Here is a 21,199-nt window from a genome sequence, read left to right as displayed (position 1 = left end):
CTACATTCCAGAGCAGAGGGGGAAACAAGCTTATTCCCTCTTCCATGGGGCAACCCTTGAGATAGTTGAAGATGGCAATCATGTCTCCTCTCAATCTCCTCCTTTCCTGGCTAAACCTACCCAGCTCCTTCAAACGTTCATCATACAGCTTGGTTTCCAGACCTTTGATCATCTTGGTTGTCCTCCTCTGCACACGCCCCAGTTTCTCAACATCCTCCTTAAATTGTGAGAATGAGTCTTTGACAGCATGGATTAAGCAATGTCCCAGTTTGGTCAGATTAAGCTAGATGGCTTGCAAGTTGACCCAGAGCACCAAGGGAGAAAAAACAGGTATCGCAGGTATTAGGTCACCATAAACGACAAGTGAATCCTAGGACAGTAGAAGTGGTGCATCTCTTTTTTTCCCCCATAACAATTTATTACATTTTCCAAAACAACTTCAACAGATTTTTAAACCAAAATAAAAAAATTCCTTCCAGTAGCACCTTAAAGACCAACTAAGTTAGTTCTTGGTATGAGCTTTCGTGTGCATGCACACTTCTTCAGATAACATGGACTTCCATTTCATACGGCTCAATGTGGTGCCTTCCATGGTTCCAGTAGTAGATAGGTAGCCGTGTTGGTCTGCCATAGTCAAAATAAAAAAATTCCTTCCAGTAGCACCTTAAAGACCAACTAAGTTAGTTCTTGGTATGAGCTTTCGTGTGCATGCACACTTCTTCAGATACGACCAGATTTTTAAACCATAATTTTGGTTGGCTTCCCTCCCTTTCCCCCCTTCTTGGTTTCATGGCTTGATATTCGTTTGCACACATCCTTAAAACCTCACACACTTAATATTTCAAGCTTAAATCTACTTCATCTTATTACAAGTGAGTTTTGAAAGTTATACTAATGTAAAAATCTATACGCAAAAGCTTTAAAGCTATGCATTGAACATTTATCCCTTTTTAAATTTCGAAGTCCTCTTTCTTTCTGGGTTTCAAGTTAACTAATTTGTCCTGCATAATTCAATAGTTTATTTTGCCAATCTTCTTTATCTTCTTTGGCAGTGGCTTCTTCCTTCTGGCCTGGCTGGTTTTGGCCTGGCGTCCACACTTGAGTACAGGAACAAAGTCTTTTGTTCAGTAAGTCCAACAAAACCTGAATATCTCAATATCATGACTTCAATATTTTTTAACAACAGTCATTTTCCCAAACCTTTTTCAGTCTTTGTATGTCTTCTCCCAGGCCTTTTTAATGATTTTACATTGCCACCACATACAATAACCTTTTATGGCCCTCTCTTCCTGTTTCTTCTCTATCACAATCAAGACCTCCCAAATCCATTCCTCGCAGGTGTCATGTTTATCTGTCAAAGGCTCCCAAGTCACTTCACATGGGATACCATGTTTATTCTTAACCACTCTTACTTTCCCATGTAGAAGTGGTGCATCTCTCAACCAGTGTGGTGTAGTGGTTAAGAGCAGTGGACTCGTAATCTGGTGAACTGGGTTCGATTCCCCGCTTCTCCACATGCAGCTGCTGGGTGACCTTGGGCTAGTCACATTTCTTTGAAGTCTCTCAGCCTCACTCACCTCACAGAGTGTTTGTTGTGGGGGAGGAAGGGAAAAGAGATTGTTAGCCGCTTTGAGACTCCTTAGAGTAGTGAAAAAGTGGGGTATCAAATCCAAACTCCTCCTCCTCCTCCTCCTCTTCTTCTTCTTCTTCTTCTTCTTCTTCTTCTTCTTCTCCATCTTGAGACTTTGCATGCTTCAAGTCCATGGAACAAAGATGAACCTTTGGCAGTGTTTGGTAAGCTAAAGTAGATTCCAGCCCCCCAAATGTTGAATAGCTTCCAAGAGGATATCTGCTTCAACAGCCATCAGAGTCATTTAGACTGGTACCACATTAGTTAGGCTTATATTTTGATAAGAGTTTTCCCATTGTCTGTAATGTCTTGTTTTGTCTGGCAGACCAAAGCATCACAACAGCTTTGTTCTTCCTTTCTTCGGGCATTGTTGGCCTGGTCTGAACTGAATGTGGAAATCCAAGCCAAGGTTCTCTGGGCCCAACAACCCAAAACTTACTCCCACCTTTGGTACTGGGAATGTCTCAGGAATGGCCATGCAACTGCCCGGATTATCTCTGCCTACCTGTAGCTTCAGAGCTGGCAGTAAGGCTGGCTGCTCACCATGCCAACCAGAGGGCATCCCCTCGTTTGCCAAGGCTAGCAGAACCGCGAAGCCTGAGCCTTTGGCATTTCCTTAGTCAAAGGCAGGCTCCTCTGTTCATCAAGCGCCAGGAAATACTGGCAATCTAAAGCTGCACTTTACCACAGTTGTCAGTCTGCTTTCCCTTAATCAGAACTCTTGGCTGAGAAATAGATGTTTGGTGAAGAAGCAACTCAAGGTTTGGTTTATGAAAGATTAACGCAGATCCTCCCACTCTTGCTTTTGCACAAGGTTCCTTTCCAGAGCTTCTGTTTTATACGCCCGTTGTTTAAATATTTACTCGGGCTGAGACACGTTCTCTGTGTTTGCAACATTTGCTGCAGCTCTGCCCTTACCTTTCACACCAGCAAAATCAGGTTTTGCTGTGCACAGAAGTACCTGGAAAGATCCCCCCCAGAGAACTTTATTTCACTGAGCACAGCAGGTTTATGATACATGTGAGTTTCTTCTGTTTGTTTTAGCAAGGAAGTTGCAGAGCAGAAAGAGGTGGAAGATACAGGAGGTACTGTGGCCTAGTGAGTAAAACTCTAGATAATCTAAAGCAGCTGCTGCTGCTGTTATATTTCTTTCTGACCTTCTTCCAAGGAGTCAAGATAATAATAATAATAATAATAATAATAATAATAATAATAATAATAATAATAATTTATTATTTGTACCCCGTCCATCTGGCTGGGTTTCCCCAGCCACTCTGGGAGGCTTCCAACAAAGATTAAAAATACATTAAAATGTCACACATTAAAATCTTCCCTAAACAGGGCTGCCTTCAGATGTCTTCTAAATGCCACGTAGTTGTTTATCTCTTTGACATCTGATGGGAGGGCGTTCCACAGGGCAGGCGCCACTACCGAGAAGGCCCTCTGTCTGGTTCCCTGTAGTTTTGCTTCTCGCAATGAGGGAACCACCAGAAGGCCCTCGGCGCTGGACCTCAGCGTCTGGGCAGAACGATGGGGGTGGAGGCGCTCCTTTAGGTATACTGGGCTGAGGCCATTTAGATGGCATACATGGTTCCCTTTGCTCTCTACTTTAATCTCATAACAACTCTGTGATGTAGGTTAGGCTGAGAGCTGATGACTGGCCCTAGCTCACTTTTGTTGTGGTTGTTGTTCAGAGAGGTGCACAAGAGATGTGGGAGGAGTCCAAGGCTTAGCTACAGCAAAGGTCTAATATGGTCCTCCTTACAACTTAACGTAAGATTTTTATTTTAAATGAGTATAGCCATGATTGCATGACCCAAACTTCTGGTCTTCCACACAAAGGAGCCTCAGCAGAAGTTCTTGCAGCAGTTCATATTGCAGTGTTGCAGGACAGCAGACAGGTGTTGTTGCCCAGGTGGTAGCAGCAGAGAAATGAGCAGTGGCCCTGACATTGTTCTATCATCGATTAGAATTTTGCTGTTACCTACGAATCAACTTTAGCTCCATTAGTTGGTTTGCTTTGTACCTGGGATCGCCGTTGAGGGCTGTTTGGAAACTACAGCAAATCCAAAACACGGACTTGCTAGACTTTTGGCAGGGATCTGTTGTTGGAGACATATCTCACCAATACTTACGAGGTGACACTGGTTGCTGCCTTGCATCAGAGCACAATTCAAATTGCTCCCTCTTCGATGTGACCCTCTAGTGACTGTTGAACTTAAACTCCCATCATGTCTGACCATTGGCCATGCAGGTTGCAACTGATGGGAACTGGGCATCCAGTAATATCTGATTCCCCATCCCTCCCAGACATGGGGCTGGGATACCCAATAGAATATCTGCCTCTGCATCTACCTGCCTGCCCATTACAGTCGTCATCCAAGGCCTTGCTCCAGGTGTTCCTGCCTTCAAAGCTAAGGTAGCTAACAACCAGAGAGAGGGCCTTTTTGGTTATGGAATCCTTTTCCCAAAAAGTCCACCTTGTTGCCTTCAGTTTTTAGCTTCTGAAAGATTTTCAGTACTTCCCTATTTCATATTGAAAGATGGCATATAAATTCATCAGATGAATTTATGGCTCACTTGCCTGATTGTCATTCATTTGTCAAATCTGGGCAATGTTGTGGGGAGCCACCAGGTCTAAAATGTGGAACTTTGGAGATCTGTGACCTGCTGCCTTTTGTGGTAAGCAATTCAAGGTTTACCGATCAAAGAACCAGAGGTCCATAGGGTTGTTCCTGGTTGACTCAACCATCACAGAAAACCTATCGGTCCCCCCTGACTTGATAGCACTATCTAAAGCAGTGTTTCCCCAACTTGGGTCTCCAGCTGTTTTTGAACTACAATTCCCATCACCCCTGACCACTGGTCCTGCTAGCTAGGGATGATGGGAGTTGTAGTACAAAAACAGCCGGAGACCCAAGTTGGGGAAACAGACTTGGGTTTTCCTTGGGCAACATTCAGCATAGCCTTCTATGCCTGCTTTCCTGACTCTGGATTCTCCAGCCTCCAGGATTCTGCTTAAGCCTTGGTCCCAAAGATGGGATGTAGCTGCTGCTACATCCCTCTCCTGCCACCCAGCACCATAAAAGCCAGCTGCTTGTTGCGGCAACCTGTTGGGTGCCTTTGACAAGTAAGCTGCTGCCTTCAACATCCTGTAAATCTGTCCTCCTAAATTCCAGAGCAGAACAAAATGCAAATCAACAAATGCAAACAAACGACTTGAATGTAGGTGAACGCCACGGAGTACCGCGAGTGATCAAAGGCTCCCGCGCACTTCTTCAAACGCAAACAAACATTGCTGTGCTTCTTGGAAGGGTACAAATGCGCAGTTCAAAACTTGTTAATATTAATGAACATCCAAAATGTGTCTTCTGAACTTTTCAAGGGTAGATTTGTTTGCCTTCATATTTACATTGGCTTTTTCAGATCCAAATCTGTGCTCCCTCCCTTCAGAAGGTAAAACAAAATCAATGCAAGGTAGTAGAATAAATAGAGATGTTTTCCTTTACAGCGAGGATTTGGCTACAGATTTAATTTTACCCAGTATAATTAGACTTGCCACCCTGGCCAGGAAAAAAAAATATATAAAGCTAGTCTGGTCTGCTCCTGAGCCAATAATAATAATAATAATAATAATAATAATAATAATAATAATAATAATAATAATAATTTATTATTACAGTGGTGCCTTGGGTTACAGATGCTTCAGGTTATATACGCTTCAGGTTACAGACTCCACTAACCCAGAAATAGTACCTCGGGTTAAGAACTTTGCTTCAGCATGAGAACAGAAATCGTGCGGTTCATGCCTGGGATTCCTTGGATTTTGCCTGCTTTTACATACTAACAACACACCTTATAGAATTCTGTCTGTGATATTTTGTCTGCACAATCAGAATGAATAGCAGGTACAAAAAAAGAATAATATGACTTTCGAACCACCTGCTCCCCCAAATGGCAACTACAAGGTGGGGACGGTTCGCCCCGGGTGTTACCTCTGAGGGGGGTAACAAAATAGACTCTGTGGCGATCTCAGCAAAAAAATCTCAACAACATTGGTCAATTAATGGTGGGAGTAGATCACAGTCTCTTGGGACATGCCTGTTATAAATAAAATAACACAAGCCATAACACAATCCATCCTGTAGATTTAAGTCCACAGTCGCCTGCTTGTTATCAGAGGCCCAGAATCCACATTCCTTTGTAAGAAAATATGAAATAAAGTCAAACCATTTTTGCAGGCAAAAACAAAGCAGAAATTCAATGGGAGGGGGAGACAAGAAATTTTCCGGGTACCACCTGGCCTTGCTATGCCACTGACTACATATTCCATTTTGGCGACAAAAACCCTGGTTTAAGGGGCCATTTGGTGCCTAGCTTGTATGTCTGAGTTTCTAACACTGGCTTGGACATCTGCAAAGGTCACTTGATCAGTAGAGGCAGATCTCATGGGATTCCTCTAGTGTTCCTGCATCCTGTGATGTGTTGATGCTTAAAGCCCTTGAAAGTTAGATGGCATCCCCTTTCTGGAAAGGGCAGCCTTCCCAGCCACACTGTGTTAATAATACCCGTTCTTTGTCAGGGAATGGGGACGTTTTCAAAGGTGGAGTTGCTTTGCATGAAATAGTCGATGCACAGAAGCAATCCCTCTGAAAGTCGTCGCAACCTCTTTGCCTACAGTGTCAAAACCTTGGCATTTCTAAGCAGTACTTGAAGCCCATTTAAAGCGGCTTGACACTGCCGCATTGTTCAAAGCAGGGTTATCCGCTTGGTGTGGGAGGGGTCAAGTTTTTGTAAGTAGGGCTGTTGTACTGTACTTAAGGTCCGATTGTTCTCACACAGCTGCCTAAAAACCGAACCGCCAAACTGTGTTGCGCTCAGGCACAATATTTAAATGGATTTGTTATGTCAGCAGTGACGGGCCCTTTGTTCAAGTTGACAGAAGAATTCTATTGTTCCGGATTTTCCCAGAGTCTGTTCCTCCTAATACTGCCCTCTGAAGATAGCTAGGCTGTTGTTGAAAAAAACATCCCTAGAGATGGACAAAGTTGGGGGTGGAGGGAGGGAGGACCCACCAGCTTTACAGCAATATTTCATTAGTATTTGGCTAAAAAGCGAACCAAGCAGTTCAGGACTAAATATAGAACGAAACTTGAAGCTATAGCTCTTCCCAGCTCCCCAAAATCAACACAAATAGGAAGTTCTTTTAACTAAAGATGTGTGTGTAACTTGCCCTAAGGACGCGTAGCTTATTTAAAGCTCATAGTCTACATGTAGGGACCCAGAATTAACAACAACAATTACAACAATTTTATGATTTGTATCCCATCCATCTGATTGGGTTGCCCCAACATAGATAAAAGCATAATGAAACATTATACATTAAAAGGCTTCCCTATACAGGGTTGCCTTCAGAGGTCTTCTAAAGGTTACATAGTTACTCATCTCCTTGACATCTGATGGGAGGGCGTTCCACAGGGCAGGTGCCACTACCGAGAAGGACCTCTGCCTGGTTCCCTGTAGCTTCATTTCATGCAGTGAGGGAATCACCAGAAAGCCCTCAGTGCTGGACTTCAGTGTCTGGGCTGAACAATGGGGGTGGAGAGATTCCTTCAGGTCTAAAGGTCAAGTCTGTTTAGGGCTTTAAAGGTCAGGACCAACACTTTGAATTGTGCTCGGAAACGTACTGGGAACCAATGTAGGTCTTTCAGGACCAGTGTAATTCCCCAACTTCTCCAGTAAAAGGGTCTGAGGTTTTGGAGCCAAGAAAGCATCTTGTAGAGTTAGAGATGGTCTAAGAGGTATACTTCAGCTTCACACGAGGCATTTGTGTAATCTTACTGAAATTCCCTTTTTTTTTAAAAAAAAAAAAGCAGATATTTTCCCTAATCACCATCCCATATCCACTTCAGTTTTCATTCTAGGTGGAAATTTGGTGCCAACTCCATTTGCCAACACTTCTTAAACAGTCTTGGGTACTGGCATTTTCCAAAAGAGGTTGTCTCTCAAATATTTAGGGCTTTAAATACTAATGTGAACACCTTGAATTTGGCTCAGAAATGAACTGGCAGCCAATCAACGCTCGGTTTGCCCTTTAATGCTTTCTGCGAGGAGGCTGTGTACTAATGAACCCAGGGAAACAATCAGCGATATGTCTTTTTATTTTATTTTATTTCCCCCGCTCCTCGCAAGATTCAGAGTGATTAGAATATGAAAATGACGAGCACAATGGTGCAGATGTTTTAAAATCACAGCAGACAGCAATTAGTGACATGGGAACCAGCTGCTTATCTATCCAGATAAAGCTTCTTAATAGAGAATTACATTTGAGGTACTGTGGTGTGTGTGTGTTTTTTGCAGATGGATCTCCCAATGCTTTAAATGAGAGGGCATCAAGGTACAGTGGTACCTCGGGTTACAGACACTTCAGGTTAAGAACAGACCTCCAGAACGAATTAAGTTCTTAACCTGAGGTAAAGGTAAAGGGACCCCTGACCATTAGGTCCAGTCATGACTGACTCTGGGGTTGCGGCGCTCATCTAGCTTTATTGGCCGAGGGAGCCGGCGTACAGCTTCCGGGTCATGTGGCCAGCATGACCAAGCCACTTCTGGCGAACCAGAGCAGCTCACGGAAATGCTGTTTACCTTCCTGCCCGAGTGGTACCTATTTATCTACTTGCACTTTGACGTGCTTTCGAACTGCTAGGTTGGCAGGAGCAGGGACCGAGCAATGGGAGCTCACCCCGTCATGGGGATTCGAACTGCCGACCTTCTGATTCGCAAGTCCTAGGCTCTGTGGTTTAACCCACAGCGCCACCCGTGTCCTGTATTAACTTTGCACTGTATTAACTTTGATTTGTGAGCCAGCTTCCTGTCAAACAATCTAACTGATTCCTCTCTGAGAAGGTGGTTCATGGGCATTAGGGAGAGGGGTTACGCGCAGGTTAGGAGCTGATCTTCCTTCTCCCTCGAAAAACAACACGAAGAACTTGTTTTATGATCTCTTCCCTGCGTGCTTGATCTCTAGATTACAGAGTAACCTCGCTTTGGCTGTTATACCACCTCCGTGTCACAGCTGTCGGTGTGCTTGAATATTAGAGAAGGGTTTGAATAGAGGGTGATTAGACTGTCTGCATAAAGTTTGAGGCGTGTCGTCAATAAATAGAGAAGATAATTTCTTAGGCAGGGAGGCGTCAGCCAAGGCTAAGAACTTCTTCATTCATTCATCCCAATCAAACATTCTAGAAGCAGCATTTTTCTCAGACCCTTGGCCCACAAAGATGGTGACCAAATGCGTATCTCGCTCAATTTCTCTCATTCATCCTTGAATATAAGAGATATGTTGATAGTATAGTCCATCTTGCCCTGCCATTGGTGGCAACATTGGGTTTTGCCTAAAGAGTCACTTTTGGAGATTCCTGCTTGGAAAGGACATTGAGGATTTTAGAATGTTAAGAGTGATAGCATTTGCCGCGGTAGGTTGTTTCTGGATATTGCTAGAGCTGTCCTCTAAAGTGAAATTTTGAGACAATTTGAAGGATTTGGTGTAGCCAATACATACAAGAAACTCTGAGGAAAGCGCAAGTTGATAATGGCTGAATTCAGATGACTCTCCAACTCATGGACTGGGGAATGAGCCCGTGGGCACAACATGTCTTCCTTTTCTTTCGTGCATAACACTTAATAGGTTACTTCCTGGTTTCATCAAACCATTGTTTGCTATTACGTTTGGAGTGGGAAACCGTGGATTGAGCAAGCCCTCCATGCCAGGCCTGCAAACTATCAGCAGATCTAGTTTGGGCAGATTCCCACCCCCCACTCCAATACATACTGGGATACCCGTAGCTCCCACACACAAAAAAACTGATCCTTTTGCTACAAGTGACAGAATTATAACAGCAGCCATTGATCCAGTCACTTAAACACTGCCCTCAGTGTGAAATTCAGTTCAACATGTTGGACCAATATGCAGCGGTCGTGGCAGTTGTTTTAACAGGAATACCTTATTGCTGATCCATTCACCTCACAAGTGATTTACTGCACCTTAGTCAGGACAAGCTTTTTGCCGCTATTATTAGTATTATTATTATTAGTAGTAGTATTTCAAAGTGTTTTTTTTCAAAATAAAGTGAAAAGGGGAAGACGAAGAAAAATGTGAGATTGATTGATTGATTGATTGATTGATTGATTAAATTTATATACTGCCCTGTACCCAGGGGGGCTCAGGGCAGTTCACAGAATAAAATCAAGATACAAAACCACAAAATACATAACAACAACAGCAGCAGCAGCAGCAGTAGCAACTCAATAGTCCCCCCCCCCAAAAAAAAAATCTTTTTAAGGGCATAGGATGTAAATCAGATCAACCAAAGGCCTGGCTAAAAATGAACGTTTTTGCCTGGCCTCCAAAGGTGTATATTGAAGGTGCCAGGCGAACTTTCCTGGGGAGAGCATTCCGCAGATGGAGAGCCACTGCAGAGAAGGCCCCTTTCTCGTGTAGGAGGCACATGAAGGAGGGCCTCAGAATATATATAGCGATAGATAGATGATAAATAGATAGATGATAGTTGGATAGATAGATGATAGATAGATGATAGATAGATAGATAGATAGATAGATAGATAGATAGATAGATAGATAGAAGATAGATAGATGATAGATAGATAGATAGATAGATGATAGATGATGATGATAGATAGATGATAGATAGATAGATAGATAGATAGATAGATAGATAGATAGATAGATGATAGATAGATAGATAGATAGATGATAGATAGGTGATAGATGATAGATATAGATATAAAAAGGTAAAGGGACCCCTGACCATTAGGTCTAGTCATGGCCGACTCTGGGGTTGTGTCGCTCATCTCGCTTTATTGGCCAAGGGAGCCGGCGTACAGATTCCAGGTCATGTGGCCAGCATGACTAAGCCGTTTCTGGTGAACCAGAGCAGCACATGGAAACGCCGTTTACCTTCCTGCAGGAGCGGTACCTATTTATCTACTTGCACTTTGACATGCTTTCGAACTGCTAGGTTGGCAGGAGCAGGGACTGAGCAACGGTAGCTCACCCCATTGCAGGGATTCAAACCACCAATCTTCTGATCGGCAAGTCCTAGGCTCTGTGGTCTAACCCACAGCGCCAGCCGCGTCCCTAAGATATAGATGTAGGTATATGCTAATATACATATGATTATTAATAACCTACCCTATTCAGTAGAAACTCATTCCAAATATCAATATATTTATCCAAACAAAGTCCGTGTCTGTAAGCAATCGATTCATATGTTGGACTGAAGACATGACAGCACTCACAACATATGAACGGAGCTTTTTGCCACTTCTTAAAAGTTGAAGAGCATGAAGGGAGCAGATGGTGAGGCTAGGAAGGCAAGGAGATAGGGACTTCATCTCAAGCCACTTGTTGAATTCATGGCGGTGGTGAGATTTGCAGCAGACACTTCCTGATTCAAAGCTCAGGCTCTTAGCCACTGGGCGCTATACTGCAAACCACTGACTGCCGTGTAGCCTGTCTTACCCAATCTGCTGCTGGTGGTTGTTTTAAAGTCTCTCTCTCTCTCTCTCTCTCTCTCTCTCTCTCTCTCTCTCTTTCTCATTACTTTGGCATGTCGGCTGCTGCTTTTGTGTTTGTTCTCCTCCCTGCCTTTTGACAGTGCAGTTCACCCAGCGGGGCAAAGAGAAGCCAAAACATTAGGAGCAACAGGATCAGGCGGAGAGCCAGATGGAGACACTGGGAGCAAAATGCGCTCTGAGTGCATTAATTTCAGCTGGCTGTGCCAGTTATTCTGAGTAAACAGTCTACACGTATCAGTTGCAGCTAATGAAACTCAACCTGCTCTGAGCCACAGGATCTGTGGTTACCATGCAGCAGTCAAGCACGCGGAAAGATCCCTGTCCTCCCGCACATGCGCTCGCCCCCAAATGATCAGCCTTGACAAGTAGGAGGAAACTAAGAGAATCTTACGGTATCGGGGTAGAAAGCAGGAACCTGGATTCTGTAGGCAGAACCTGAAATTCAGGGCTGTGAATTGGGTCAGATTTGGTCCAATCCAAAAGAGAGCAACTTGACCGGAATGGTGGTAACTCGAAATCTAACCTCCAGTCTGGTTGACTGGAGCAATAGACCAACACATCTGAATGGACTGGGAGAGCTTGCTCTAACCACTGTGCCCTGCTGTCATTTCATTTCTTTGTAGCTGGTGGACACATGTCAGGCTTGCAGGATATACCTTTGCTTGTTCCTTTTTACTAGAATACTGAAATCTGCTAGTTGGTGCCAGATGTAAAGTGACTAACATGAGCATTTCTGAGCCCGTAAATTTGTTTTTGAGCACCAGGATTAAACTCAATCCTTTCACTCCTGGTGTCCTTCCTGAAAGCTTTCTTAATTTCAAGAATACAATTTCAGGGTGTTGGGGTTGGTCATTTTGTTGTGTTTATTGTTAAGCAACTGGGAATCGGAAATCCTTGCCAACCGAGACCAGATTCCAGTCTACCTCCTGCCCATTCCTGGTCTATAGCATCTCTTTTTTCTAAAATGCTACTTTTAAATGAGAAAATGCTATGCTAGCTCTTGTAAAGTCTTCTGAAATAATGGAAAAAAATGGAATTAGGAAAAGAAAGGTGAATGGGAGCCAGGATATTTCAGGGGTTTGTTTTGTTTTTTAATGGATCTGCTGTGTAAGAGAATGTGACAGCAAGCTTTGGATTTGTGCCGAACTCTTTTTTTCCAATTTGGAGCATGAATTCTTGTGACACTCAGTATAAAGGTCCTTCCATTTCTTTCACCGTAGAAAGTATAGTCATAGATATCTCACCATGGAAAGGTGTTCTTCCAGTGCATAGACAGGGGAGTAAAGAACAGAAGGGTGCTGTTTTAAGTTCACTGGTCCCAGGTTGTTCTATTCTGTACATAGCCCCTTTTTACAAACAGAACAAACAATTACAGTTGCACCTTGGTTTTCAAACACCTTGGGAGTTGAACCTTTTGGCTCCCAAATGATTGAAAACCAGAAGTATTTGTTGCGGTTTCCGAACGTTCTTTGGAACCCGAATGTCCAACGTGACTTCCACAGCCTCCAATTGGCTGCAAGAGTTTGCTGCAGCCAATCGGAAGCTGCACCTTGGTTCCCAAACCTTTTGGAAGTCAAACGGACTTCTGGAGCAGATTCCGTTCGACTTCCAAGGTACCACTGTATTTATTGCAGTCCAAAGACCCACAAGTTGCTTATTTCCTAAAATACATATATTTAGTATAAGAATATTTATTATATTGTGGGTTTGTTTGCTTTGTTTTCATTTTGCAAGAAAACAAAAACCCATTCTGGCAAATTATTTTCAGGGATCAGAAGCCCTAACTTTTTTTCTCTTCTTTTCTCTTTTTCTCATTCCCAGGTTTATGACAGACTGCCAAAGCATTCTGCTGTGCACTATGATCCCGTTCTCCAGCAAGACTTCACCAGTGACACCTTAAAATCGCGGCACCAGCAAAAAAGCAACAACCAGCATCATCTCGACTGGTCGGTGAGCTCTGAATCTGGGCCAGCTCCTCAAGCCTGCTTCATTGCCCCAGAGCCACACCGAGAAGCCACCAAGGTCCCTGGTTCGGAGCCCACTGTATCTTTCAGCAAGTCCCAAGTGAAGAAATCTAATGCCAGCAGCACCTGGGCTCAGTTGTCAAACGGTAATAATAAAGACCTTGCAGCAATCAGTGCAGTCCCAGGGTCTAATAGTCTCAGCGCAACTTCCCAGCCAAACAAACTGTCTGATTGCAATGGTTTTTCGCCCCTAGTGAGTCAAGAGGGAGAGGGACAGGTAGAAGCCCTCAACCAGCCCACTGGCAGCACAAAGAAGAAATCCAGTAAGAAAGACTTGATCAACCAAACCATCCAAAATGCAGATATAGAATGGGTGAAAAATCCTCAGAAGTCATTTGAAGCCAAAACCCACGACAACATGGAAGGGAAGAAGGAATCCAGCTCAACTAAGCCATCACCCCCTAGGCAAAGCCCACATTCTGCCAACACTTCTGAAAACGATCCAAGTCACGTACGGATTACTATTCCAATCAAGACTCCAGTAGTGGAGACACCTGGTCACAAAAGGAAGAAACGGCAGTCTGCAAAAGCCGTTGTCGACAAGAGTGTCCCAGAGAAAACCTCTCCTCCCAGGCATCCTGTGGGCAGCGATGTAGCCAGCATGACTAACGCACAGGCAGAGGTGTGCAAGAAAGACCTGCGAGTTACAAAGCAAGGGAAAGCGATGGAAAGCGAGCCTCCGTTGGTACCAGTGGAAAGCAATGAGATAGTCAGCAAATCTCCCGCGACCAATGCCACCAGGCTCAGAAAGTCTGCAGTTGTGACGCCTGCTTCAGTTACACACGTGACATCTGCTTCCGTTACACACGATGCCCCGACACCTTGCAAGCAGCCGGAGGTTCAGCACCCGAAGTTTGCAGCAAAGCGAAGGTGGACGTGTAGCAAACCTAAAAATGTGCTCCGGGAACCTTCTCTAGGCCTCCCTGAGAAACTGATGGTAGAACCTCCTTCAGCTTATCCCATAACACCATCCAGCCCTCTGTATACCAATACAGACAGTCTTACTGTGATTACTCCCATCAAGAAGAAGAGGGGGCGACCAAAAAAACAGCCTTTGCTCACTGTTGAAACCATCCATGAAGGAACGTCCACCAGCCCAGTCAGCCCCATCAGTCGGGAATTTCCTGGCACGAAGAAGAGGAAGAGGAGGAGGAACTTGGTGAAGTTAGCTCAGATGGCCCCCGGGGAAGATACGAACACCATCAGCGAGCTGAAGTTTCACAAGAAAGTTGGCAAGCTTGGTGTTCTTGATAAGAAGACCATCAAGACCATTAACAAAATGAAGAGTCTCAAGAGGAAAAACCTTTTGAGCCAGATCTTGTCTTGCTCGAGTAGCATGGCTCTGAAGATGAAAACGCAGCCGCCAGCCAACACAGGGGCTCCCACCATCGATGCGAGACTAGGGAAGCAAATAAACGTGAGCAAGAAGGGGACTATCTACATTGGTAAGAAAAGGGGAAGAAAGCCGAGGTCCGAGCTGCAGCCCCCACTGGAAGACCCGAAGACAGCCATGAAACATTTGAGGCCCGTATCCAGCCAGCCAGAAAACCCAGCAGTGCCTTCTACCTTGCAGTCACTTGTGGCATCATCATCACCAGCAGCCGTCCATCCGCTCTCGACGCAGCTAGTGGGCTCTAACGGCAGCCTTAGCCCTGCCAGCACTGAAATGAATTTTTCAGAGTTAAAGACTATGCCAAATCTACAGCCCATCAGCGCTCTTCCCACAAAAACTCAGAAAGGAATACACGGTGGGACTTGGAAGCTGTCCCCACCCAGGCTCATGGCGAATTCTCCTTCCCACCTTTGTGATATAGGTTCCCTGAAGGAGGTCACGCTGTCTCCGGTGAGTGAATCCCACAGCGAGGAAACCATACCGAGTGACAGTGGGATCGGTACAGACAACAACAGTACGTCCGACCAAGCGGAGAAGACTTCGGAATCTCGCAGAAGATACTCATTTGACTTCTGCAGCCTGGACAATCCAGAGGTCATTCAGTCTGACACCAGCACTAAGAACAGGCACAGTCACCGGCAGAAGCATCTCATCGTTGATAACTTTCTCGCTCATGAGACTATGAAGAAGCCAAAGCACAAGAGGAAGAGGAAGAACATGCAGAACAGAGATGACCTCCAGTTCCTTGCAGACCTGGAAGAGCTCATCAGCAAGTTCCAAGTGTTCAGGATTTCTCACCGTAGCTACACATTTTACCACGAGAATCCGTATCCCAGCATTTTCAGGATTAACTTTGATCACTATTACCCTATGCCATATATCCAGTATGACCCTTTGCTGTATCTTCGCAGGACGTCCGACATGAAGTCTAAGAAGAAGCGTGGTAGACCTGCCAAAACCAATGACACCATGACGAAGGTGCCTTTCTTACAAGGGTTTGGTTACCCTATTCCCAGTGGGAGTTACTATGCACCCTATGGAATGCCTTACACATCAATGCCTATGATGAACCTTGGCTACTACAGTCAGTATCCTGCTCCTTTGTACTTGTCTCACACACTCGGAGCAGCTTCTCCGTTCATGAGGCCCACCGTGCCTCCTCCCCAGTTCCACGCAAGCTCTCACATGAAGATGCCCAATACTGCCAAGCATAAAGTGAAGCATGGGGTCCATCTGCAGACACCAGTAGGGATTGGCCTTGGGGATGTGCATTCTTCACTGACCTCTCCAAAGGCCACAGGGACAAGCATGACTAGTGGCCGACTTCACAAAAGGAAACACAAACATAAGCACAAACACAAGGATGAGCGGATATTGGGGGCTCACGACGACCTGAGCAGTCTCTTCACAAGCAAGTCCACTGGCTTCACCAGCCATTCGGTCAGTGACAGATTAAACGTCTCGGACAAAGAGCTCTCCTTGCTGACGGAGAAGAGCAAGCATAAGGAGAAACAGAAGCACCAGCATTGTGAAACCAGTGGGCACAAGGTTTCCAAGAGCAACTTCGAAGTGGATACCTTGTCTACGTTGTCTCTCTCCGACACCCAGCAGTGGGTGCAGAGCAAGGATAAAAGTAACTCAAGCAATGATCCCATGGACTCTTGCATGAAGAGGTATTCTGGGAACACTGACAGCAGCGCACGGTCCGAGTCCCTGGACGTCTTTGGCGAGATGAATTCCTTGAGCGAAAAGCGGGACAATGATGGGAGCAAAAGGAGGAGTTTCGAAGGGTTCGAAACATACAGGGAGAAGGACCTTCAGACCTTCAGAACAAGCAGGAAGGACAGGAGCTGCTATGACTCATTGACAGCTTCAGGTAGGAATCTGAAAACACATATTCCTCTCAGTGCCGTTTTTTATGTGTTTGCTTTCCTTGCAGCTGGGTGTTTTGATGCCTGTTATTTGATGTTTATTTATGGTGTTTGTATACTGCTGTTCTGTCAATGCACTCAAGGTGGTTGGTTATTTAAAATAATGGTTTAGAGCCATCTAGACACTTCACAGAAGGGGCGAAGGGAAGAAGATTATAAGCTGGTACCTACTCTCTTTGGATGGTGTTATTGCTGTTGCTATAAAATGAAGCAAAATGATGCCCATGTGAAACAGTCACTGCAGGAGACAGTTTTGGGAGCGGAGGAACAAATTGGCAGTTGGTGTTGGCCATCTGATGGAGAGTCCAGGTTGAAGGCTTGAACATGACGATTCTCCAGTGGGCAGCGTACTCTTAAATAGCATAGTGAGCTCACTCTAAGAGACTGTTTTAGTGCAGAAGTCCATGTACAGCTAAACAAGAATGATATTTTGGCATTGCTTGGTAGTAGAACACATGATCTACATGCAGAAATCCCTGGGTTCAATACCTGGCATTTCTAGGTGACAGGTGCAGGGAAAGGCCCTCTACTTGAAACCTCGGAGAACTGGCAGTCAAGAGTAGGCAGTCAAGAGCTAGATGACTCAGTTTAAGACAGCTTCATCTGCAGCTTCATAAATCAATCTGTGATTCTGGAGGCAAGTCCAGGCAAGTCAGGATAGTTCCCTATGTGTCTTCTTCAGTCCCCCTGTTGGTTGTTCTGTTTGCATGTAAAACACTCAAGCAGTTAGAAAGGGGATGAGCATATTAAGCGCTTTCACCCTCCAGTTTGAGGAGGACCACTGGCTCCCCAAGCTTTCTGGCCCTGCGCTTGGTCCCCGAAGCCCAGCCCTGACAGAGCCACTGCTCTCACGTAAAAAGGTTTGTGGGTAAAGAGATGACAGATGCCACCATTTATTTATCACTATTTATTCATAAAAATGTTTATTCATTGCTGTCTCATAACAAAGCAGTTTCCAACAATATGTATATATAATTAAAAACATGTAAAAGTTTTAAATCAGAGAGCACCATGTAACGATTATGGAAAGATGTTTTCTTAATTCCCTGCATAACCCTAGCGGTCAAGAAAACACGAAAAGTTGGTCAGTATATGCTTACAAGTTCCCCATCCCTGGTCTAAGGCTTGGGATGCCTGGATTCGTGTGTTTTGTCAGGCAAATTACCTTAAAAGTGAAGGTTTAAGGAGCCAGTTCATGTAATTGAGGTAGGCTGGGCTAAGTGTTTGGGAGTAGTTGTGTGGTGGTTTCTCTACTTGCTGCCCAAATTGTTCAACTTGGGGAGACATTTTTATCGGCCACCTCCAAGAAGACTTGTGGCGGCCAAGCGAAACTCCAGACCTCTTTGAAGTGCCGTGACTCATGCTGTGACCCTAAGATCACTTAAGTTGCAAGTAATCTCTTATTACTATTATTGTTGGGTTACAGGGAAATGTGTCTTTGTCTTGAGCTGAAACTTATGTGATTCCCTTCGGCTTTGGGAGCCTTTAAAATTCCACCGCTTCTGAGAAAAGACTTTCAACAGAGCTTGCATCGCACACCCCTGATGCAATGGCCATATTCTCTATCTCCACTATAGGAGACAGTATGTGTTAAGTTGTGGGCGAACATATCAGACGACACAGCGATTCTTCAAACAGCTCTTGTTTATTCAAAGGCCAGAACAGAACTGAACTGAGGAGCTCAGTCAGCCTGCTTATATAGAGCTCCAGAACAATGTAACTGTAGCAACTTTCTAAAACTATCCAATCACTGAACGTCACTTTCGATCCTTCATTTGCATACAAACTATCCAATCACTGAACGTCACTTTTGATCCTTCATTTGCATAACTATCTACATTATCCCCCTGCTGGCCCAGGGTGAGAACTTCAATACATAACAGTACGCCCCTAAATCCTGGTTGTGAGGAACTGCAAGTGGGGAGAACACTGTTGTACTCAGGATCTGCTTGCAGGCTTCCCATATGCATGGAGCTGGCCACTACGAAAGCAAGATGCTGGACTACATGGGCCTTTGCCCTCATCCAACATAAGAACATAAGAAGAGTGTGCTGGATCAGGCCAATGGCCCATCTAGTCCATCATTCTGCTCTCATAGTGGCCAGCCTAATGCCTGAGGGAAGGGAAACCAGTGATCCGAACATGAGCACAAGACCCCTCTCCCCACCCGTAGTTTCCAGAAAACGATATTCGGAAGCATTTCTGCTGCCAATTGTGAGGGCAGAGCATAGCCATGATGGCTAATAGCCATTAATAGCCCTCTCCTCCATGAATTAGTCTAATCCTCTTTTAAAGACACCCTGGTCCAGAGATTGAACGAGTTCTATAGTTTGACTGTCCTCTACATGAAGAAGTATTGTCTTTTATCTGTCCTAAATCTTCCAACGCGGGTGGCGCTGTGGGTTAAACAACAGAGCCTAGGACTTGCCGATCAGAAGGTTGGCGGTTCGAATCCCCACGACGGGGTGAGCTCCCGTTGCTCGGTCCCTGCTCCTGCCAACCTAGCAGTTCGAAAGCACCCCCAAAAACGCAAGTAGATAAATAGGTACTGCTCTGGCGGGAAGGTAACCGGTGTTTCCGTGCGCTGCTCTGGTTCGCCAGAAGCGGCTTAGTCATGCTGGCCGCATGACCCGGAAGCTGTACGCCGGCTCCCTCGGCCAATAAAGCAAGATGAGCGCCGCAACTTCAGAGTTGGTCACAACTGGACCTAATGGTCAGGGGTCCCTGTACCTTTTTATACCCTGCCCTCCCCGGCCAGAGCCAGGCTTAGGGTGGCTAACACCAATAAAATCATAGTAAAGGGGGAAAAGAGAGGGGGGCGACGACACAATTTTAAATACAGGTTAAAATGCAATTTAAAATACAGCTAATTTTAAAGTAGCTGATAAACAAAGACCATAAGGGGAGGGAAACATAAGGGTCAGACTGAGTTCAAACCAAAGGCCAGGCAGAACAGCTCTGTCTTGCAGTCCCTGCGGAAAGATGTCAAATCTTGCAGGGCCCTAGTCTCTTGTGACAGAGTGTTCCACCAGATCGGGGCCACGGCCGAAAAAGCCCTGGCTCTGGTTGAGGCCAGCCTAACCTCCTTGAGGCTCGGGACCTCCAAAGTGCTGTTATTTGTGGACCTTAAGGTCCTCCACGGGGCATACCAGGAGAGGCGGTCCCGTAGGTACATGGGTCCTAGGCTGGACATTCAACTCCCTTGGATGTCCAAGACTTCTAGTGTTATTGGAGAGGGAGAAAAACTTATACAAGATGAAAACATGGAAGTTGGAAGCATTGGGGGGGGGGGATTGCAACCGATGAATGGGGCCATGCTTCTGAATTCTTAGCAAGATACCAAATGCTGCAGACACCTATGTGCGGATGTGGTCCAGACTGTTCACCACTTCTCCCTCCTAACTAGATTTTCCGCCAGTGCCTCATTCAGGCCTAGCCCTTTTTGCCAGGCCAGAGAGAAAAGGGGAGCCTCTGTCGCGGTTGCCTAGCAACGGCTGCATGTCAAGTGCTGGTCCAGGCACCAGAGCAGATATCAGTTGTCCTGGTCTCAGTTATGAAGAGACTAATAGAAATGAAAGAGTAAAATTCTCTTCCTGTCTTGAAATAATCCTATTTGGCCTTCACGGGTCACCGTGATGTTTCTAGGCCAAGATTTCTATCCCTTAAAGCCTATTCACACGTTTGCATGTACTTGGAAACAGTTCTCCGAGTACAAAATAATTATGATTACTAGGTGTGTGTTTGGATATCAGCCTTTTCCCTGCAAAATATATAGAAGGAAGGTTTCAGTCTTTTTTTTTACAGGCTTATTTAAACCAATTCAGGATCCAGGATTGATGTACTTTGTACTTATAAGGAACAAACCACATCTATGAAACTAATAATACAGGGTCAGGTGGCCAGGACCTGTTCCGTCACCTCCCAGTTTCTCGTGGTGAAGAAAAATAGTTTAGCGAAACCTCCAGCCAAATTCTTACACAAAAATCAAAATAAAATGACATGACAAATCTACCATTAGGCGATTTTACCTCATTGTTTATTAACAATTAAAATGCCTTCCCAATGCTCCTCCATGTGGTGACATTTGGCATTTATTACCTCAGTTCTCTGTCATCTCCACAAAGTAGCAAATCACACGTCCCACTTCATGGATGAATATTCAGAGAAAATGGTCACCTCTCAAAAACGTCACTTAACGGTCTGTGAAGAATGTGTGCAAGTATTGTGCCTTAAAGGAGAGAGTCTCTGAAAGTAAGGGAACCAGTAAAATCGCAAAGATTTTTCAGAGGATGTAAAAATACAACAGTTACTCATGAATGGAAAATAAAGTCATCTTTGCTTGAGTTCTAACTAGACTGGGTTTGCTGTTCCAGCTTCTTCTTTTAAAAAAAACACACAAAAAACTTTGTGTTTATTTTCATGTCTGAAAAAATGTGGGGCTCTCCATGATCTAATCCATCAAGCTGCAGATTATGAGCTTGGTTTGTTCTTTGTCAAAAGTATTATTTGGATGGAAAAGTCATCAGCATTTAGCTAACCAGAGCCATACTTTGTACTATACAAAGAGGAAAAGAAAAATATATTAAAACTAAAACGAGCTCTGCCAGGAAAACCAGGAGCCAAGA

The 21,199-nt window shown here is 44.7% G+C and overlaps 1 protein-coding gene across 2 annotated transcripts in view; it reads left to right on the top strand.

Moving 5' to 3' along the window:
• SETBP1 (SET binding protein 1) overlaps positions 1–21,199 on the top strand; it is a 281,599-nt gene that overhangs the window by 183,355 nt on the left and 77,045 nt on the right. For both annotated transcript variants that reach the window (XM_081212635.1, XM_081212636.1), the window contains one exon: positions 13,048–16,519. In XM_081212635.1, the coding sequence (XP_081068761.1) occupies positions 13,048–16,519 (3,472 nt within the window). The remainder of the gene's footprint in view (positions 1–13,047; positions 16,520–21,199) is intronic.

Source organism: Podarcis bocagei, assembly GCF_964188305.1.
Source record: "Podarcis bocagei genome assembly, chromosome: 11".
Taxonomy (NCBI): domain Eukaryota; kingdom Metazoa; phylum Chordata; class Lepidosauria; order Squamata; family Lacertidae; genus Podarcis; species Podarcis bocagei.
Note: the sequence above shows the minus strand (reverse complement) of the source record. Positions and strands in the feature narration are given on the sequence as shown.